At 44.3% G+C, this 19,235-nt stretch overlaps 2 protein-coding genes across 5 annotated transcripts in view; both read right to left on the reverse strand.

Moving 5' to 3' along the window:
* Positions 1 to 1,672: 1,672 nt before the first annotated feature.
* Positions 1,673 to 6,620, reverse strand: Fignl1 (fidgetin like 1). Of its 4 annotated transcripts, none has more exons than XM_090332840.1 (3): positions 6,580 to 6,620; positions 5,008 to 5,107; positions 1,673 to 4,072 (listed from the first exon to the last, which is right to left on the reverse strand). In XM_090332840.1, exon 3 carries the CDS (start codon positions 4,060 to 4,062, stop codon positions 2,095 to 2,097), a length of 1,968 nt encoding a protein of 655 aa, XP_090188966.1. In that variant the 5' UTR covers positions 4,063 to 4,072; positions 5,008 to 5,107; positions 6,580 to 6,620; the 3' UTR covers positions 1,673 to 2,094. The 4 variants fall into 4 exon arrangements, with proteins under 4 accessions (XP_090188966.1, XP_090188964.1, XP_090188965.1 ...); XM_090332838.1 differs by lacking the exon at positions 6,580 to 6,620 and adding an exon at positions 6,214 to 6,448; XM_090332839.1 differs by lacking the exon at positions 6,580 to 6,620 and adding an exon at positions 6,342 to 6,384.
* A 2,644-nt stretch (positions 6,621 to 9,264) lies between these two features.
* Ddc (dopa decarboxylase) overlaps positions 9,265 to 19,235 on the reverse strand; it is a 96,078-nt gene continuing 86,107 nt past the window's right edge. Inside the window, exons 11-14 of the mRNA XM_090332218.1 lie at positions 17,605 to 17,702; positions 16,749 to 16,874; positions 11,725 to 11,944; positions 9,265 to 9,660 (exon numbers count right to left, since the gene is read on the reverse strand). Of these exons, the coding sequence (XP_090188344.1) occupies positions 9,635 to 9,660; positions 11,725 to 11,944; positions 16,749 to 16,874; positions 17,605 to 17,702 (470 nt within the window). The 3' untranslated portion in view covers positions 9,265 to 9,634. The remainder of the gene's footprint in view (positions 9,661 to 11,724; positions 11,945 to 16,748; positions 16,875 to 17,604; positions 17,703 to 19,235) is intronic.

The following is a 19,235-nucleotide window of genomic DNA, read 5'->3' on the forward strand; positions in this document are numbered from 1 at the left end:
AATGTATGAACCAACGAATGAAAAAAGAATGTGACCAGTTGGGTGCAGTTATGCACACTTGTAATCCTAGCCACTCAAGCTGAGATTGGAAGGATCAAAGTTTAGGTAAGAATTACTGGAAGGAATGCAATTTTCTATAGATGAATGAACTAAATGGTAACAATTAAATAAGTGCATTTAAAATATAAAAAATAAAGTTGATGAGACCTCCCATCTCAGTGGGTAAAAGTGGTGCATGATAAAAATTAGGGTACCTACAACAGGAAGTATAACTACAAAATCACTGTCCTTATAAAAAGTGAGACCCTATTTGAAAAACAATAAATGTATAGTGGACCAGGGACTGTGACTCAATTTGTACCCTGCCTCCCTAAGCACCTCCCTAGCAATTACAAGAAGCTGAGTTCAAACCCTAGTACTGGAAAAAAAAAAAAATGCTAACAGAACAGAATGACTTACTACCAAAGGCTGCTATGGCACAGATAAACAGTCCTTTGGATTCTGCCAGCTAGAAAACATAGAATCCAAACTGTCTAGAAGACAATTGAGAAAACATGTCAAAAGTTTTAGAAGGTGCAAAATCTTTAGTACTCTTAAGAATTTACGTATACATGTACTTCTAACACTAAATTAAATGTATTTTTGCTTATAATAAGCAAAAGAAAACCTAATGTTCTGTTCTAAATGTTATCTAACAGACATTCATCTACTAGCCATCCACACAATGGACTCCTGGGTAATTATATAAATGATCAAATGAACAGTATCTTATCCTTTATATTACTTATGTAAAAGATATAGAGCAGACTATAAGAGAATGACTAATATAGTTTTTCTCCTGTACATCTTTAAAAAGCTATGCTGAAATAAGGTGTCCCTAAGGGGTAATATAAAGTGTCTTTTATTACTATTTTCTACAGTTTCTACAATAAACACATGGATTACAAAACAAAATGATTAACTGTAAAAATATGAAAATATTTAGTTTTTAAAGAGTAATGCTATAGTGCATGAGGCAATGTCAAAACACCAAACATCCTATACATCTTGAAAGCCATTCTTTTTTGTAGTTGTTGGTTGTGGGGCTGGAACTCAGAGGCTGGGAGCTACCCCTGACTTTTTTTTTTGCCAGCCCTGGGCTTGGGCTCAGGGCCTGAGCACTGCCCTTGGACTTTCTCCAGGCTAGAACTCTACCACTTGAGCCTCAGCACCACTTCCAGCTTTTTGTTACGCATGTGGTACCAAGGAATCGAACCGGGTCTTGGTACATGCTAGGCAAGCACTCTACCACTAGGCCAAACTCCTAGCCCTACCCCTGACTTTTGTGCTCATGGGTAGTACTACCACTTTGAGCTACAGCTCCATTATGAGTTTTTCTGAGTTTATTAGAGATAAGAGTCTCACAGAGTTTCCTGCCCAGGCTGGTCTCAAACCCTGGTCCTGAGATCTCAGCCTCCTGAGTAACCAGGATTATAGGTGTAACCCACCAGTGACGAGCTGAAAACCATTCTTTACCTTTGGATTTATTGATATATCTTCAACTCTGAATTATACCTTGCTACTTCTAAACACAGATTTTACTAGTCAAAGTAAGAATGAACCATAAAAGCAGCTGCCAATCAGAAAGTAAAAACCAGCACTTTCATTCTAGCTTTGGTGAGATCTTGTATCATCTAAACAACAGCAAAAAAATGGTTTACAAACCATTATACTGGCCCACACTGAGAATTTTATAACTTTTGGAAGGAACTTTCTTCAGTAAACATAAATTAGGCATGTCCACATATATAAATGTAACCTTCAGATTAAGGTTTCAACTTGAACTTACTATTCTTATTAAACTCCTTCAAATGAAAGACTTCTTAGAAAAAAAGTATTCATTTTTCTGTATTTAAATAAGCTTATGTATCACTCATAACTGGAAGGCAAATCCAACATATTAAGATACATCAAACAGTTGTTAAACTTTGAATAAATGTTTGAGTTATAGAATTCAAAATAGCTTCCTAAAACTGCCACTGACACAGCCTCAGCTTCCTAAATTAAAGAAAGCAAAGAAGTATTACTAAAACATCATCTTTTCAAGTGCCTCATTCATTTTCCACAACCGAATGTTCTGTTCCAGTTTTCATAAAGCTCTAGATCTTTTGGAGACACACTGGGGCGCACAGTTCTAAAAGCATTTTCAAAGTCAATGTAAGCTATGGGTCGAACTTGATCTGGTGTTATGGTGGCAATGTCAGCCATGTGTAAACTGCGAATGGGGCCCAAGGAAGCCTCTCGACAAAGCTGGGTCATGTCTGCTCCGGAGAAGCCTTCTGACTGCTGGACCACCTGTTCCACTTCATCCTCACTGAGGCGACACTGCTCCTTGGACATCAGACTGGTTACTATCTGTTTCCTGGCTGAAGCTTCTGGTAGGGGAATATAAAGCCTTTTCACCAGTCTTCTCCGGGCAGCTTCATCAATTTCTTGTGGCCGATTCGTTGCTCCCACCACTAAGATTCGATCTTCAGAAGATGTGGTTGCTCCATCTAGCTGAACTAAAAATTCTGTTTTTATCCTTCTGGAAGATTCGTGTTCACCATCTCCTCGTTGGGATAATAAGGAATCGATCTCATCAATAAATATCACAGCTGGTTGCTGACACCTGGCAACGGCAAACAATGCACGGACCATTTTCTCCCCCTCACCTACCCATTTGGAAGTTAAGGATGAAGCGGAGATGCTAAAGAATGTTGCCCCAGACTGACTAGCAATGCACTTGCCAATTAGAGTTTTACCAGTCCCTGGAGGACCAAAGAGAAGAATTCCTTTCGGGGGTCCACGTAACCCAGTAAAGATGTCTGGCCTCATCATGGGCCACACGACGATTTCCTTAATTGTGGCTTTGGCAAATTCTACTCCTGCAATGTCTTCCCAGTGTACTGGAGGACCACGATCCATAATCTCACTCATAATAAGTTCAATCATCTTTGGCTCCAAGTTCTTGAGACGTTCATCTACAGGATGGACTGGCTCTGTAGGTCCTGCCCCATTAGGCTTGTACTGCAACCCTCCATTCTGCTCTCCCCCATCTGGCCTAGGTACAGGAGGGACAAACTTCCCAAAAATCCCTCGAGACCTACCTGCTCCCAGAGACTTTTTTACACCACCATATGAAGACCCGGATGCACGCTGGGGTTGGTGGAACTTTTTTTGCTGATCAATCCATAATTGTTCTTTGGCAGTTTTGAAGGTAGACAAGCTTCCATCCTCCTGTTGGCCATTATCTTCTGTTTTACTAAAAGCCTTATTTGGTGGTTGATTTGAGAAGGCATCAATGGTACCAGAACCATAGAAAGACTGATTGGGTAAGAACGTATTGAGTCCTATACTGGCTTTAGGAGAGCTGTGATTTTCCTTTTTGGTGTTTCTGAATAATGGTGTGGTGTGGAATTTTGCAGTGGCTGACTCACCTACAGACACCGAAGAGGAAGGGCAAGCCTTAGTGGTGTTGGACAGCAGGGCACTCTGAGGCTGGACACATCGAAGGTTGTTCACTACACTGTCTTGGGTCCAATCTCTGTCATGACTTGAGCTGGGTAGCAAGTCACCTTCCATAGAATCTCTACAAACACTAAACTTGGGAAGATCAGCCTCCTTATGGAGTACTACTGAGGCCTCAGCAGGGTCCAAAAGAGAGTCCTTCATTTTCTTGCCTGCTTGCATCATCTTCTGTACACTTGCCATTTTAAAAACATTATTTATTGACAATCCAGACTGCCACTTCTCACTGTCAGTCTGTTGAGATCTTGCCAAAGTTAAGATGTTTTCTGCATAGTTATTCAGGCCAGTTTCGGCATTGTCAGAATCGATAATTGCAGAATATTTCTCAGCATACCTTTTGAACAGTTTGGTAGCACAGACCTGGGAGATCTCAGAGTTCGCCCAGGCATACTGAATGCGCAGCACTTGTGCACGGTATGCATCTGCCTTCTCTTCTGATGTACAAGTGCCGGATATAGCTGTGAAGTAATTCTTCTGCCACTCACTCAGATGCACAGACCTAGAGCTCTGCATGTTGAAGATTCTATAACAAATGACCGAATTGAAGAGAAATCAACAACTAGAAAAAAACAAAAAACAAAAACAGTATTTTAAATATAGTTTAAAATGTTCTGCTAAGAAAGGTACACTGGATTTATTTATGAGGTAAAGTCTTAAGGACACATTATAATAGAATATTCACTTCATCAGACTTCAAGTATTCAAGCCATAAAGACAACTAGATGCTGGCTTAATAGTGCATCTCTTCCTTTTATTTTTCCAACTTAAAAAACCCTTGTTTCCATTTCTTGGAGTTCATCTTAATAAATACTATTTTTACGACCAGATGCACATAGGCATTTCACCTTTGTGTTCCTCTAAGAACATCCTCCCTTGGACTCACTGTTTGTGAATGTTTAGAGTTTTGTATAATTTATCCTATCCTTGTGTCTTTTAAATCTAGTTTCTGCATATAAAAGAGAAAACATGGGTCATTTGGGTCTCTAAGTTTGGCTTACCTCACTTAATTTGTTCTAGGTCCATTCATCTATTTCTCTACAAATGACATAATACGATTCTTTCTGATGGTAGTATAAAATTCTATTGTGTACAGAGGCCCCATACTTTTTGGATCCACTCATCTCCATCTTTTGTTTAAGGTATTGTTTTAGTTACATAGTTATAACCACAGTAAACAAAATCATCCATAAGACTTAAATGAAGAAATTTTTTAATTAAATCAGCAAAAGAAAGGCAATGGGGAAAACACTGGAAATATAGACACACAAATCAGCTTGTGTTGAGTTTCTAAAAGTTAGATGAATAATCCTAAATCTGGCTGTCTACTATACCTAGGCCTTTGGTTTTCTCATCTGCCAAGTGAGAGACTCTTATAAGAAACAAATCAGATAATGAATACAAAAATAACCTGAAAGCTAGTCATCCATACTGTGAAAATGCAGAAATTAAGAAACTCACTGCAGGTCACACTGCTGGTTACAAGCGATGCCAGAAATCAAGTATCCAGTTTCATTCCAGGCTCTGTGCCCTCCACCATGTCCGTGATGTTCCTTGATACCTAGCAAAGGTCACAGTTGAGCTTCAGGATCAAAACTAAGCATCCTGAAATATTTAATCAGTGTAGTGGCCTATACATGAATAGGCACTGAAAATAGAGTATCTATGTATCTATCACTAAAAATAACCCAACTCACTCCCTAAATCCTAGGTACTCAGGAAGCTAAGATCTGAGGATCATGTTTTGAAGTCAACCAGCACAGAAAAGTCTGAAACTTTTATCTCCAATTAGTCAGCAAAGAGCCAGAAGTGCAGCTGTAGCACAAGCAGTAGAACTCTAAGCCCTAAGCAACAAAAGCTTAGGAATAGTGTAGCCAGGCCCTGAGGACTAGCACAAAAATATAATAACAATAATAATAATAATAATAATAATAATAATAATGAATCGACTTAAGTGCTACCACAGCTTCTATGTACCACAATGGACAGGCCTTTCACAAAGCTCTTCTTCTCAAACAGGCACAGAAATTAAAAGCACATGGGTCTTAAGGCAGATGGGTCCACTATCTACCAGTCAGTAATGTGATCTTGAGTAGGTCTTTCCTTTTTTCTTTTGATAATGCTAGAACTTGAATGCAGGGCCCTTGAATGTTCTACCAATAAAACATAACCCAAAGTGCTGTTTTATTTTTCAGGCAGAGTCTACTAATGTTTCTCACAATCTTTCTACCTCCACCTCCTGCCTAATTGTGATTACAGGGACCAACATACTCAGCTTGGACAGATCTCTTCGTCTATGCCTGTTTCTACCTACAAAAGGAATACAAAGACACAACACTCTACAATGCACTCGGAAATTTCCTATAAAACACTGCTTATTATTTCCCACAATGACCATCTGAAGGCATCAGTCTTGCTTTCTGTAATCACAGAAGTTAATTGCCGGTTTCATACCTCAGGGACTGTGTGTGCCCGATCAGCAGAATGCATCTCAGACGACAACAGGCCAAGTATCCCTGATCCCAAATGTATGAGGCCGGAGCGTTTTGGATTTCCACATAATTATCTACCTTTATCATATGTCTGTCGCTGTCTGTCTCAAGACACCTTACGAAAGGGGGACTCAAGGTTAACCGTGGAACTTGCTCGTGGTTTCTCACACCTTACCTGTAACCTGAAGGTTAACTGATTTTTACAGGATATCTTAAATAACTAGATGGGAGACATGTTGAGTGTTCTCCTTGTGGTGTTACACACAGGTACGTTTCTGAAGGCGTGAGCCAACCAGCACTCACTTCGGAATCAGTCACTTTCCTCCCGGCGCGGCCTCAAGGCTGCGGGCCCCGGAACCGGTCTCCCACGGAAGCGGTCCCTCGGCCCACTGGCACAGCCTACGCCCGGCCAAACCTCACCCGGCTGCAGGGACCCTCGGGAACCACCAGCCCCGGCTCGCCTCCCCGCGCCGACGTCCAGCCCGCCGGCACCCCACGTGGGTCAACGGTATCCTGCACAACGCCGCCGCACACCTCTCACCGCACACCTCCAGCTAGCCCGGGCTCCGGGAGCGTCCAAATAGCGCGGGTTGCCAAATGCGCCTGCGCGCCGTGACGTTTTCCAGCCCGCGCCGCGCGTAGTGCCTACGTGTGCGCATAGGGGCGGGGCGAGCTGCGCGGGGCGGGGCTAGAGGCGAGTCTGTGGGCGGGGCTGGAAAGGGCGTGTCCAAGTCCCGGAGACTTGGACCTGTCCAGTGGTTCCGCGTGAGGAATATAGCTCCTCTCATCTGGGACTTAAGTTTTTCAAATGCTCCCAGTGAAAGAAGGAAGTAGTCAGAGTTCCCAAGGATGCTCCTGGATCATGACCTACCTGCTGCACACACTCGCATGAGCAAACTGCTCTTCTCGCCCTCTGTGCCGAGGTGGGGGAAGAGAATTGGTGCATTTCCATTAGGAGCCGTTCAAGATTGCCTTGCACCCAAGCATATACCCAGACCCCAGGACCTGCCCCGGCCCGGACCGTGAATCCGCGCCTCCCATCCCGCTCTTTACCGGCGGGTGCACTGACTCCGACCCCCTCGAGGCGCTCTCCTTAGTTAGCGCTGCAGTCAAAGCAGGTGTAGTACCGGACGTGACCACCAGGTGGCATGCCGCAGGCGTTCTGTAGGAGTTGTGATGGCTGGGGAGTGCGCGTGCGTGTGTATGTGTGTGTATGTGCGCGCGCGCGCGTGTGTATGTGTGCTGGGCCTTGGACTGGGGCCTCATGCTCTTGCATGGCTTTCTGACTCCAGATTGTCGCGCTGCCGTTTGAGCCACACCACCACGCCCCGATTTTTTTTTTTTAATTTTTTCCCCCTCTTTATTTGGAGTTAAGAGTCTTGCAGATTCTTCTGCCTCAGATAGCTCTATCCTTGGATCTTTGCCTCCTGAGTTCCTGAGTAGCAAGGATTTCACGCATGAGCCATCAGCCCCTAGATGACACCTTATTTTTATTGTAACTAATAATTAAGATTCAACCTCTTTTTTATCTTTTAAAATAGGCCATGTAAGAATAATATTTTAGGGGGCCGGGAGTTTGGCCTAGTGGTTAAAGTGCTTGCCTAGCATGCATGAAGACCCGGGTTCGATTCCTCGGTACCACATACATAGAAAAAAGCCGGAAGTGGTGCTGAGGCTCAAGTGGTAGAGCTCTAGCCTTGAGAAAGTCCAAGGACAGTGCTCAGGACCTGGGCTCAAGCCCAGGACTGGGGAAAAAAAAAAGAATAATATTTTAGTACAGTATAAGTTTAGTGTATAAAATATGCAAGTTTCAAACTTTCTTTGGGAGAGCACAGACTGTTAGTCTGTTTAGTCTTCTCTGGGAAGGAAGTTAAGACCTTCAGTGGACCGAGTATCAGTCCTTTGACAAAAGAGATTGAGGGAGATTGTTACTCATTTCCATGTTCACAATTTGACAGTGTTTGTTAGCAGTGCAATGAGCTTGTGTTGCTTTTTATTTTTTAGATTGTTAAATTTGTGTGTGTGTGTGTGTGTGTGTGTGTGTGTGTGTGTGTGTGTGTGTGTGTGTACCCTGGGGCTTAAACGCAGGGTCTAGATGCTGTCCCTGAGCTTTTGTGCTCAAAGCTAATCTAGCACTTGAGCCACAGGCTCCACTTTCAGCTTAATGGTGGTTAATTGAAGACAGAGTCTCCAAGCTGACTTTGAATTATAATCCTCAAATCTCAGTCTCCTGAGTAGCTACTCTGGAGCCACAGAACCACTTCTGATTTTCTGGTGGTTAATTAGAAATAAGAGTCTCACAGATTTTCGTGCCCGGGCTGGATTTGAACTGAGATCCTCAGATCTCAGCTTCATGAGTAGCTAGGGTTACAGGCATGAACCACCGGCACCCAGCTTTAAATACACTTTCAATTGTTATACAAGTTATACATTTGTATGTGGTTCAATGCTATTTCAATGCATGTGAACATTGTGTAGACTGCTAAAATCAAAATCCCCTGTGGTAGCTATTTGGCATGTACAAAACAGTGTCATTGTCTATAATGGTTCTGCTGGACAACAAAATGGCTAACCCTATTTTTCTTTTGGAGCAGGATCATTAAATGGCACCAATCAATGGGCCTCTTTTTTTCTGCCAGGAGTTTTTTTCCCAATTTGTGGTTATCATAGTGTTTCTGTTACCTGTTAGTCATGACTCCATAGGCCAGATGCACTTTTCAGACAAGAAAAGCAAGGTCTAGGGCAGAAAGCATCATAACAGGACTCCATCTCATTGACCATCTCTCTTGGTTTATGAGTTTATTTTCCTAAGAGTTGAAGTATTCTCCAAGTAAAATTCTTATGGGCCTCTAGAATGTTGACTGACACATGCAAGGCTCAATAAATACATGTTAGGTATGTGAACCCCATTGATAAAAGTGCAGGGATGTGGGGCTGGGAGTTTGACCTAGTGGTAGAGTGCTTAGCTAGCATGCATGAACACCTGGGTTCCACTCCTTGGTACCACGTACATAGAAAAAAGCTGCAAGTGGTTATGTGGCTCAAGTGGCAGAGCTCTAGCCTTGAGAAAACCCAAGGACAGTGCTCAGGCCCTGAATCCAAGCCCCAGGACTGGCAAAGTAAAAAGTGCAGGAATGTGATACCAGCTATTGGGATGGGGCAAGTCTGTATTGCAAGAATCAATGCAATGTGACCCAAGACATCATGCTGACCCAGTACCAAAAGATTGAATGTCAATTATTTATTTACGGAGTGTTTAGCCACATAACAGGACAACTGAAGAGCCACAGATATAATCTCAAGTCATGGTCATAGACTGCCATGCAAAATATTTCCATATTCCCTTCCTACTACTACTGAGGCTTCATAACAATGGAAACCTGTGGGCTTTTTAATGAACAAAAATCAGAGCAAAGAATGAGTAAAGGCTATAGCCACTGAGATAACCTTTCCACAGAGATAATATTTTTCATTAATGAGACAGCAGAAAGACACAATCACGAGTCTCTCATTAACTTTGGACAGACAGGCGGCCATAGATAGAGTCAGTTCCACAGAGGCAGGATGATGTTTATTTTCTTCACCTTCCAGTAGGCCTAGACTTCCTTCCAATCTTCAACCGCTATAGAGAAGAAAAAAAAAACATGAACATAGGTATATGTTTTAAAAAAAGATTAAGAACAATCCTGTGGACTTTTAACTTGAATATAAACAGAGCATGTACTATTTTCCTGTACCGCAGAGGTCACTGAGAAATATGAAATCATTTGAATGGAAGGAAGGAAGCTTATATTGCTTAGCTGGCAAATTTGACCCATAGCAATTAGAATCTCTGCCTACTTTCCTATCCTCTGTAAAACAGAAATAGTTCTGACTCTCTCACAGAATTATGACCACATGGGTATTCAATAACTTCATATAAGTACAGGTAAACCCAGGGTACTAAAATTTTCATTGTTCCAATTAATCTAGCCAAAACCACATACATGCAGTACAATTTATTACACTACCCTATACACAGTAAAGGAAATTTGAAACTATATTTTTTTCCTTTTGAAGTTTCAGCAAGCACAGCGCCCACAGGAATTATAGCCGTCATCAGAAACCAAAGTTATACTGTCTCTGTATGTTATTTTGGACACGTGGCACTATGATGCTAACATGATACATATTTGTTAAATTCATGCAGACACTGATTTTTCAGAAACCTTCATCTGAAGTGTTGGCCTACTGGCACTCTATCTTTTTGTGTGTGTTCCAGGCCTGTGACTTGAACTCAGGGCCTAGGGGCTGGGAGCTTGAGCCTTTTCACTAACTGCTAGTCCTTTACCACTTGAGCACAGGTCTGCCTCTGGCTTTTTGCTGGTTGACTGATACAAGAGTCTCATGGACTTGACTGCTTGGGCTGGTTTTGACTTGTGCTCCTCAGATCTCAGACCTCCTGAATAGCTAGGATTACAAATGTGATCCACAGGAGCCATCTTGCTTACAGGTTTTTATGCTTAACATAAGATATAATCATACAACATGAACCTCTCCCTGGCACCTTCCAGAGATATTCAAATAACAGAGCTGTCCTAGGGATGAAGTTCTTGCTCAGCTTAGGAGGCTCTCCTTGGGCCAGGAAAAAAATCTTGTGTGGCTAAGTATGTTTCTAGTGTGAAAGTGGTGATGTGGCTCCATCTGTATGCCACTTGAGCTTTATATAAGGACTAAAATACTTCAGATCTTCACGAATCAAACCAGCAGTGAAAAACATTTAAGTAAGATTGCCTTCAGCCGGTCAAGAAAATTACACAACACACTTGTGTTCTACATCCTGTATGGGCTAAAAGACAATGGAGAAGTAAAGAAGGAGAGACAGAGGAGAAATTGAGGTGTAGGCAGGTGGGGTGGTCACAGGAAGTATTCCCTCACACATTCTCCCATGGGACAACCCCCATACAATCACTTTCTTACAAATAATCCAATGAGAAAGCTTTTTTTGTTTTGTTTTGGCCTTTCCTGGAGCTTGAACTCAGGGCCTGAGAACTGCCCTTGGGCTTTATCAAGGCTAGAGTTCTACCACCTGTGCCACTGCACCACTTCTGGCTTTTTCTGTGCATGTGATATTGAGGAATTGAACCCAGGGCTTTGTGCATGCTGGGCAGGCATGCTACCACTAAGCCACTTGCCCAGCCCTGCAGTGGGAGGCTTTGAAGATCATTTCAGCTCCCCACATGTATAATTTGGGATTTCCTTCCTGCTGCATTTTCTTAAAAGATTTCCATCACCTGGTAGTTGCCCTTCCACATGTGAAGGACCCCTTAGCTCAGATGCCCGGATGCCCAGCCTGACCTTTTACTACTTGACCACACACCAGGTCCTTCCTGATAGTGAGGAGATCAGGTGTCCTAACTCTCCGTGCTTCACCTTTCATGTGTCTAAAGCTTGCTGCTTTAATAGATGAGCTTGTTGTGGAATAAAGTCACTTGAATAAATGCTGTTTGGGGAAATCTGAAGTAGGAAATGACAGAGATTGATATTCTCATCTCAGAGAGTGAAATGTCCACAGAATTGATTATGCTGTAGTAACTTTCCTGGTACTTCTACAGCTTGAGCAGGGGGAGAATACTGACCCCGGGGTTGAAGCAGACAGGGGCACAGGATGTTTCTGGCACTCATCCTGTGCTCATCCTTAGCTTACCTGCAGCTCTGCTGGGCTTTCCCTCCTTCGCCTCGCTCAGCACAAGGCTCGCCAGCCCCTGGATATGCTCCCAGGCCTGCTGCACGTGGACAGACTCCACCATCCGGGAGCACACCGCGAAGCGCAGCACAAACTTGTCTCGGAGGTGACATGGAACCAGGTGGATTTTTTTAGCACTGTTGATTTTTTGCAGAAGGTCTATGTTCAGCTGATTGGGACCCTGGAGAGATCGGAAGACATGGGTCATCGAACATGACCAAAATCTGGTACCACCCAGATAAAGCAGGGAAAAAGGTCACTGTCATTGATGATGTGAAAAAAAAAATCTCTGTGTTGTATAGATAGATACGTGCGTACATATGTGTGTGACCTTGGGCATAGGCCTATAGATGCATAAGACCTCCTCGTGGTTTCGTCCATTGCATGGTCAAAAGAAGATTCTCCCATAAATATCACCCAGGCACTTGATACTCTCATATGACAAGTAAGACAATGAAACCTGTTGATGTTACATTACGAAGTGGGGTAGGAAATCAGGGAGGGTGACAGAGGCAATTCATTTGATCAGGGACATTGAATTCATACATGGAGAGAGCCCAATGAAATCTCCATGTGCAATCAAAATAGGCTAATTAAATAATGAGTCTCTCAAGTTTATTTAAGAAAAATGAAGGACCTACAGGGTGTACAGTTCATGCCTGTAAATCTAGCTTAGGAGTCAGTTATCAGGAGGATTGTGGTTCAAAACCAGCAAAATGTTTATGAGATTTCATTTCAACCAACAAGGAGCTGAGCGTGATGGCATCCGTTGGTCTTCCAGGCTATACAGGAGATATAAACAGGAGGATCAAAAGCCAGGCAAATCTGGTTGAAAACACAAGACCCTATTTTACAACAACTAAAGCAAAAAACAAAAAAAAGAAGAGGGCTAGAGGAGTGGCTCAGGTAGTTGAGCATTTTCCAAGCAAGCCCAAGGCCTTTAATTCAAACTCCAATGCTGTCAAAAAGAAAAAGAATAAAGAGAGAAGAGGGAAGGGCAGGGCAGGGAAGAGAAGGGGAGAAGAGGGGAGGGGAGGAAGGGGAAGGGAAGACAGGGAAGGAAGACCTTGATGAAATGGATGACACTGCTCAACATGCATTATACTCACAAATTGACTCATTGAATTGAAACCCCTTTGTACAAATATTTAATGATAATTGAAAAAAAACAATAAATTTTTAAAAGGGAGGGGAAGGGAGACTTGTGGGGGGAAGAAGAGACAGAAAGGAATGGGGATTCTAGATTCCCTGGGGATATCATCCACAATGAATGGTCTTAAACCAGGTGACTACGAGAAGTGTGGTCTAAATCCTCATTGGCACTTAGAGAAAATGAAGTTGAACCATCAGGCATTGCTAGAACCTAGAAAAACATTCATGCACCACTAGAACAAGGAATTGTTTCTAGTTTTGTTTTGTTTTGATTTTCTTTCTTTTGTAAGTCCTGGGGCTTGAATTCAGGGCCTGGGCACTGTCCTTGAGCTTTCTCAAGGCTAGCATTCTACCACTTGAGCCGCGGTGCCACCTCTGTTTTCTTCTGTGTATGTGGAATGGAACCCTGGTCTTTGTGCATGCTAAGCAAGCACTCTACAACTAGGCTATGCTCCCTGCCCAAAAGGGATTGTTAATGGCTCCTAGCCTTGCTGGAGAGCAGCCCACCAGTCTAGCGAAGAGGGGCCAGCCTGAGGTGAGAGGTTCATATCCAATAGTACCCAGAGGACCTGGCATTCCAGTTGGGTTGGGCAGGTGGAGGCAGCCAGGCTCTTGGCTCTCCTCTGCCCACTCTCCCTCCAGTCTAGCTCCCACAGTGGTTCCTCCTCTTTTAAGCCTTCCAAGACAGTCAACTGTAGATGAAGACAGGACTGGGGACAGACACATCTCTCTGTCAGGCAGATGGACATGTGAGTATCTGCTGGATACCAGAACTGGCCTTGGCCTTGGGTAAATCCATCCCACCTCTAGTTGTAGGCCTCAGTGAGGGTTTTAACAGTGCCTGTGGCACATTGAAGAGCCAGTTCTGGAAACATTGAATCCTAATCAAGGAAGAGGAAAGAGGTTATGGAAATAGGGTACCAAGTGAATGGGATTTTACCAAAAAGGATTCAGCCTAAGAGCACACATCTGAAATATATATAGTGTAGAAAAGGAAATAGTGTTTTCCAGTTTCCAATGAATTGACTTAGCTGAGATTTCCATAAAGTAAAAGAAAGCAAACAGAAAAATGATCTAATAAAATAATGACCAAGGCAAAGACACAGCATGTAGAAGTAGAGGGGTGGTTCAAGTGGTAGAACACCTGAACACCATGCTGAAAGGAAAATGCTAAGCAAGAGCCACAGTGACAAGGTCTCAAGTTTTGTGCCAGTAATAGCACACATGTGTACACACACACACACACCACACACACACACACACACATACACACACACACATGTAGCCAAACACTGATCTAAGGATTGTGGTTCATATCTATCCCATACAGAAAAGTCTGTGATACTCTTATCTCCAACCAACCACAACAATAAAAGCTGAAAGTAGATGTGTGGCTCAAGTAGTACAATGCCAGCCTTCAGTGAAAAAGCTAAGGGACAGCATCCAGACTCTGAGTTCAAGAACACACACACACACACACACACACACACGCACACACACACACGCACACACACACACACGCACGCACACACACACACACACACACACACACACACACACACACACACACACACACACAGATAAGTGGCCAAGGTGACAGTGAAGCAGATGAGATTCAATAATTTTGCCACCATATCCCATGCTTTAAGGCTAATAAATAAGAGCCATCATATACCCCAAAATGGTGGATGAATTAAGGACCAGAAGGTGGGTCTTGCCTGTCATCTTAGCTAGTCAGAAGGATGAAATCTGAGGATCACAGTTCAAAGCCAGCCCAGGCAGAAAGGTCCATGAGACTCTTATCTCTACTGAACTACTCAGAAAAAGCCAGAATTGGCACTGTGGCTCAAGTAGTAGAGCATAAGAAAGGCTCAGGGACAGCAACCAAGCCCTAAGTTCAAGCCCCAGAACCAGCAAATAAATAAATAAAGACAAAAAGAAAAGAATGATATGGTAGTTGCATTGGTGGGGAAAAGAGCTATATTTATTAGCTGATGAAAGTGTTTCTTCAAGGAAGAATGCAGACTTTGGAGAAGGCCACATGAAACTCCACAAAAAGCAAAGGTTTGTTAGCACCAAGTGCCTGGGGTCCCTGCCTGTGAAAGGGACACAGGCCACTGTGTGCAGGAGAATGGACAGACATCAAGACATAGCTAGATCTGACATAATTTGTAGAGAATGTAAAGAAAAAAGCCAGCCAGTCCAGAGCAGACACATGTCTCTAGAGACAGTCAGGCCTGTACCCCCATGTGGGGACGTGGGAATGACTTTCTCTGGGGGTCTTGAACGTGTTCTGGATTATGTTGATGGCAGGATAGCCCTGCATAAATATTAAAAATAAACGGACACACACACACACACCAGTACTAGGACTTGAACTCAGAACCTCAGCTTTTTCACTCAAGGATGATGCTCTAGCACTTGAGCCACATCTCCACTTGGGGCTTTTTGCTATTAAAGGAAATGAGTCTCATAGGCTTTTCTGCCTAGGCTGGATTCAAAATGTGATCCATTAGATCTCAACCTCTTGAGTCGTCAGAATCATAAGCAGGGGCCATGGTGTCCAGATTTTTGTTTTGTTTTTGCAGTCGTGGGCTTGAGCTCAGGGCCTAAGCTCTGTCCTTGGACTTTCTCAAGGCTAGAGCTCTACCACTTGAGCCTCAGCACCACTTCCTGCTTTTTTCTATGTATGTGGGACGGAGGAATCAAACCCAGGTCTTCGTACATGCTAGGCAAGCACTCTACCACTAGGCCAAAGCTGGCCCCATAGTGTCCAGCAATTTAAATGGACATGATGGATGGCATCATACAATAAAAACATTAAATATAGCTAAAGGCTGGTGGCTCATGCCTATAATAAACTACTCAGAAAAAATCCACAAGTGGTACTATGGCTCAAGGGGTAGAGCGTACCAGCCTTGAGAACAAAGAAGCTTAGGGACAGCGTGTAGGCCTTGAGTTCAAGCCCCAAGAATGGAAAAATAAAATAGAAAAGTCCCATAAGAAGATTGGGGGCAGGGGAGTCTGCACAAAATCACCACTCATATCCTCATAGCAGACTTGGTGAAGGCTGAATCTTCGAGGGTCCTCTGGGACAGCTTGCCGTTACCCTGTGCACCTTTTCTTGTTCCCACTCAGCTTCTCCTCCAGCTCCTCCAGCTCTCAGGTCTTGGCATTCTGGGGCTACCCATTCTCACCCCCAAAGCTCCAAGAATCAGGGGAGGGAATAAAAGAGGACAAACATGTACAACAACTCAGCTTGGCTTGCCTCCTACCCCCCCCTCTCTGGATGGTTCTAGAGCTTGACCTCTGGGCCTGGGCTCTATCCCTTGAGCTTTTGTGCTTAGGGCTAGAGCTCTGCCACTGGAGCCCCAGCTCTGTCCAAGTTTTTGTTGTTGTTATATTTTGTTTTGGGTAGTTAATTGCAGATAAAAATCTCCTAGACTTTCTAGCCAAGGGGCTTCAAACCACCATCCTCAGATCACAGTCTCCTAAGTAGCTAGGATTACAGAGGTGAGCCACCTGTGCCTGGCTCACCTTGCTCCTTTACTTTTTTCTTTCTTTCTTTCTTTCTTTCTTCTTCTTTCTTTCTTTCTTTCTTTCTTTCTTTCTTTCTTTCTTTCTTTCTTTCTTTCTTTTGTGGTTAATTGGAGAGAAGAGTTTCATGAACTGGCTTCAAACCATGATCCTCACATCTCAGCTTCCTGAGTAGTTAAGATTCCAAGCTTTAGCAGGGCTCAGGTGCCAGCTTTTGCACATGAAAGTATGATGTGGCATTTCCCCTTCTGTAGCCCTCAAGAAGAACAAAGGAGTTGAGAAAGACATGAACAAACCTTTAGGCGAAAGCAGACCAGTCCCAAAGTGACTTCTGCACAGATCTCAAAGCGGGGATCCTGGAGCAGCAGAGACTCAAATTCATGAGACAGCCGGACATGCTGGAGAGAGAAGAGGGAATGGCCCTGAGTTTCTCATCACTGCTGGACTCAGACCTTTCCTGCCTGAAAAACCTCAGAGGTCTGCACATCTGTACTTCATCTACAAGCTCTGAGTAGTGTCCTCCAAGGGTTCTGGGCTGGCCCCTTACCAGCAAGTGGAGATGAAATTCTCCTGTTACTCATAGTGTTCTCAGAAAAAACATCGTAATTTTCTTCTGTTCACGAAACCGTTTTACCCTGGCACAGTTCCTAAATCTGTCTTATTACAGTGTGTGTGTGTGTGTGTGTGTGTGTGTGTGTGTGTGTACACGTGCATGGGCGCGTGCATCTTGCCACTTCTTGGGCTTGAACTCAGAGCCCGAGTGCTTCCCTTCCCCCTCAAAGCTAGCACTGTACCGTTGCGTCAAAGGTCCCATTTTTGGCATTTTGCTGTTAATTGGAGATAAAGTCTCTCAGACTTTCCTTCCCTGGTTGGTTTTGAACTGCCCATCCTTTCAGATCTCAGCCTCCTGAGTAGCTGAGACTACAGGCACATAAGCCTCTTTTGTAATTTTTAGACAGAACACTGTAAACAGGAATCTAAACATTCCAGAAGAGGTAAAACTATCCACCTATGAACCACCCATCCATGTCCTCACGATAGCCCACGAAGAAAAAAAAAACGATTTGGGGATTCTATGCTCATTTTGCCCATGGGTCAACTGAGGCTCAGACAAGGAAATCGCTGACCTGAGAGCCAGGAATTTTTGCAAACGTTTCCATTCCTTGGTGGGGCGTGGCTAGCATCCCGCAGAATTTTCCACTGGCCAATGGGAATCGCGCCCATCCGGGACCCAGTCAAGAGCCGCTTTCCTCAATAAGTTAATGTAGCCATCGACCTTACTGAACTTTCAGATGTTTGTATTAAGTTCAAAGGAGGACTCCAAATAATAAGGGCCGTGCGGAGCAGGCGATCCGCGGTCTAAGCGCAAGGCTTTGCCTCCAGCCAGGACTGCCACGTGGCATTGGTGCTCAGCATAAATGGGGAACCCGCGGCTTGCTGGGCCCCATACGGCCCTTCCCTGGACGCACACCAGAGGGCGCCAAAGACTTTGGAGATTCTGCCCAGGGAGCATCGCTTTGACCATTTCTAGGGCTCTAAGATTAGGACTTTTTCTGCCTTCTTTCTCCAAATTAAATTGACTCTGTCTTTTTTACACTTCTCAAATAAGGAACCAGGGATATCTTCATTATTTCACACATACACTCCTTTTCTGGTTCTTTCCTCTACACCAAATTGTAGATTCTCACTGCTTCACAGCCCTCTAAGTTTTCTTACAGCAGCCTTTGTGGTTGTGACAGATGCCAGTGTGTGACCATGTGATTAGAATTCAGTCAGAGCCTGCAAATGCATTCACATCCGTGCCACGGGGTGGAGCCTGAGACGCCTAGCCCTGCACTGAGCTACACATGGTGGCTGCAGGATTTAAAGAAGAAAGAAAGAAAGGAAAGGAAGAGAGAGAGAGAGAAGAGAAGAGAGAGAGAGAGAGAGAGAGGAGAAGAGAGAGAGAGAGAGAGAGAGAGAGAGAGGGGGGGGGGGGGGGGGGGGGGTGGAGGAGGGGGGGGGTGGGGGGGGGGGGGGAGGGGGGTGAGGGGGGGGGGGGGGGGGGGGGGGGGGGGGGGGGGGGGGGGGGGGGAGGGGGAGAGGGGGAGAGAGGGGAGAGGGGGAGAGGGGGGAGAGGGGGAAGAGGGGGAGAGGGGGTGAGAGGGAGAGAGGGAGGCTATCACCATCACTGGGACATATCTGTCCATGCAGCCTGAGGACTTGCGACCCTCAAGATGGGGCCATGGCTTGGAATAGCTGCCATAGTCAAAAGGACCGCCTCTTGAAGGCAGCAGGCCTTCTGCATCTGCCTAGTTGTGTAGAGTTGGACTGTTCTGGCTCATGATATTTCTGACGACTGGGGAAAAGAGAAAGAAAAAGACAGGCTAGTGTTTCTCACATTTTAACGCCTTCAGTGTGATCTGATTGATGTTGGGACAGATGTCACTGGAGCCCATCCCAAGTGGCTTTTGGCGGGCAGGAAATGTACTGGACAACAGCTGGGCAGCATGGTGTCATGTACGCCAACTGTAAATTCCTTTATTTCAGCAGTCTCCCGGAGAAAAGGCACATTATGTTCTCACGGACTGCCACTGCCCCATGCGCCTCACGCTGGGCTAAAACTACATTGCAATGGAAACACAACTTGAGGCTAGTGTTGGCAGCTCACTCCTATAATCCTAGCTACTCAAGGGGCTGGGATTTGAGGATCATGGGGGCTGACAAGTCTGAGGGAGTCTATCTCTAATTAGCCAGCAAAAGACTGAACTGGAGGTATGGATCAAGTGGTAGAGTGCTTGTCA

This window comes from Megascapheus bottae, chromosome 5 (genome assembly GCF_031878675.1).
Source record: "Megascapheus bottae isolate mThoBot1 chromosome 5, mThoBot2.hap1, whole genome shotgun sequence".
Lineage (NCBI taxonomy): Eukaryota > Metazoa > Chordata > Mammalia > Rodentia > Geomyidae > Megascapheus > Megascapheus bottae.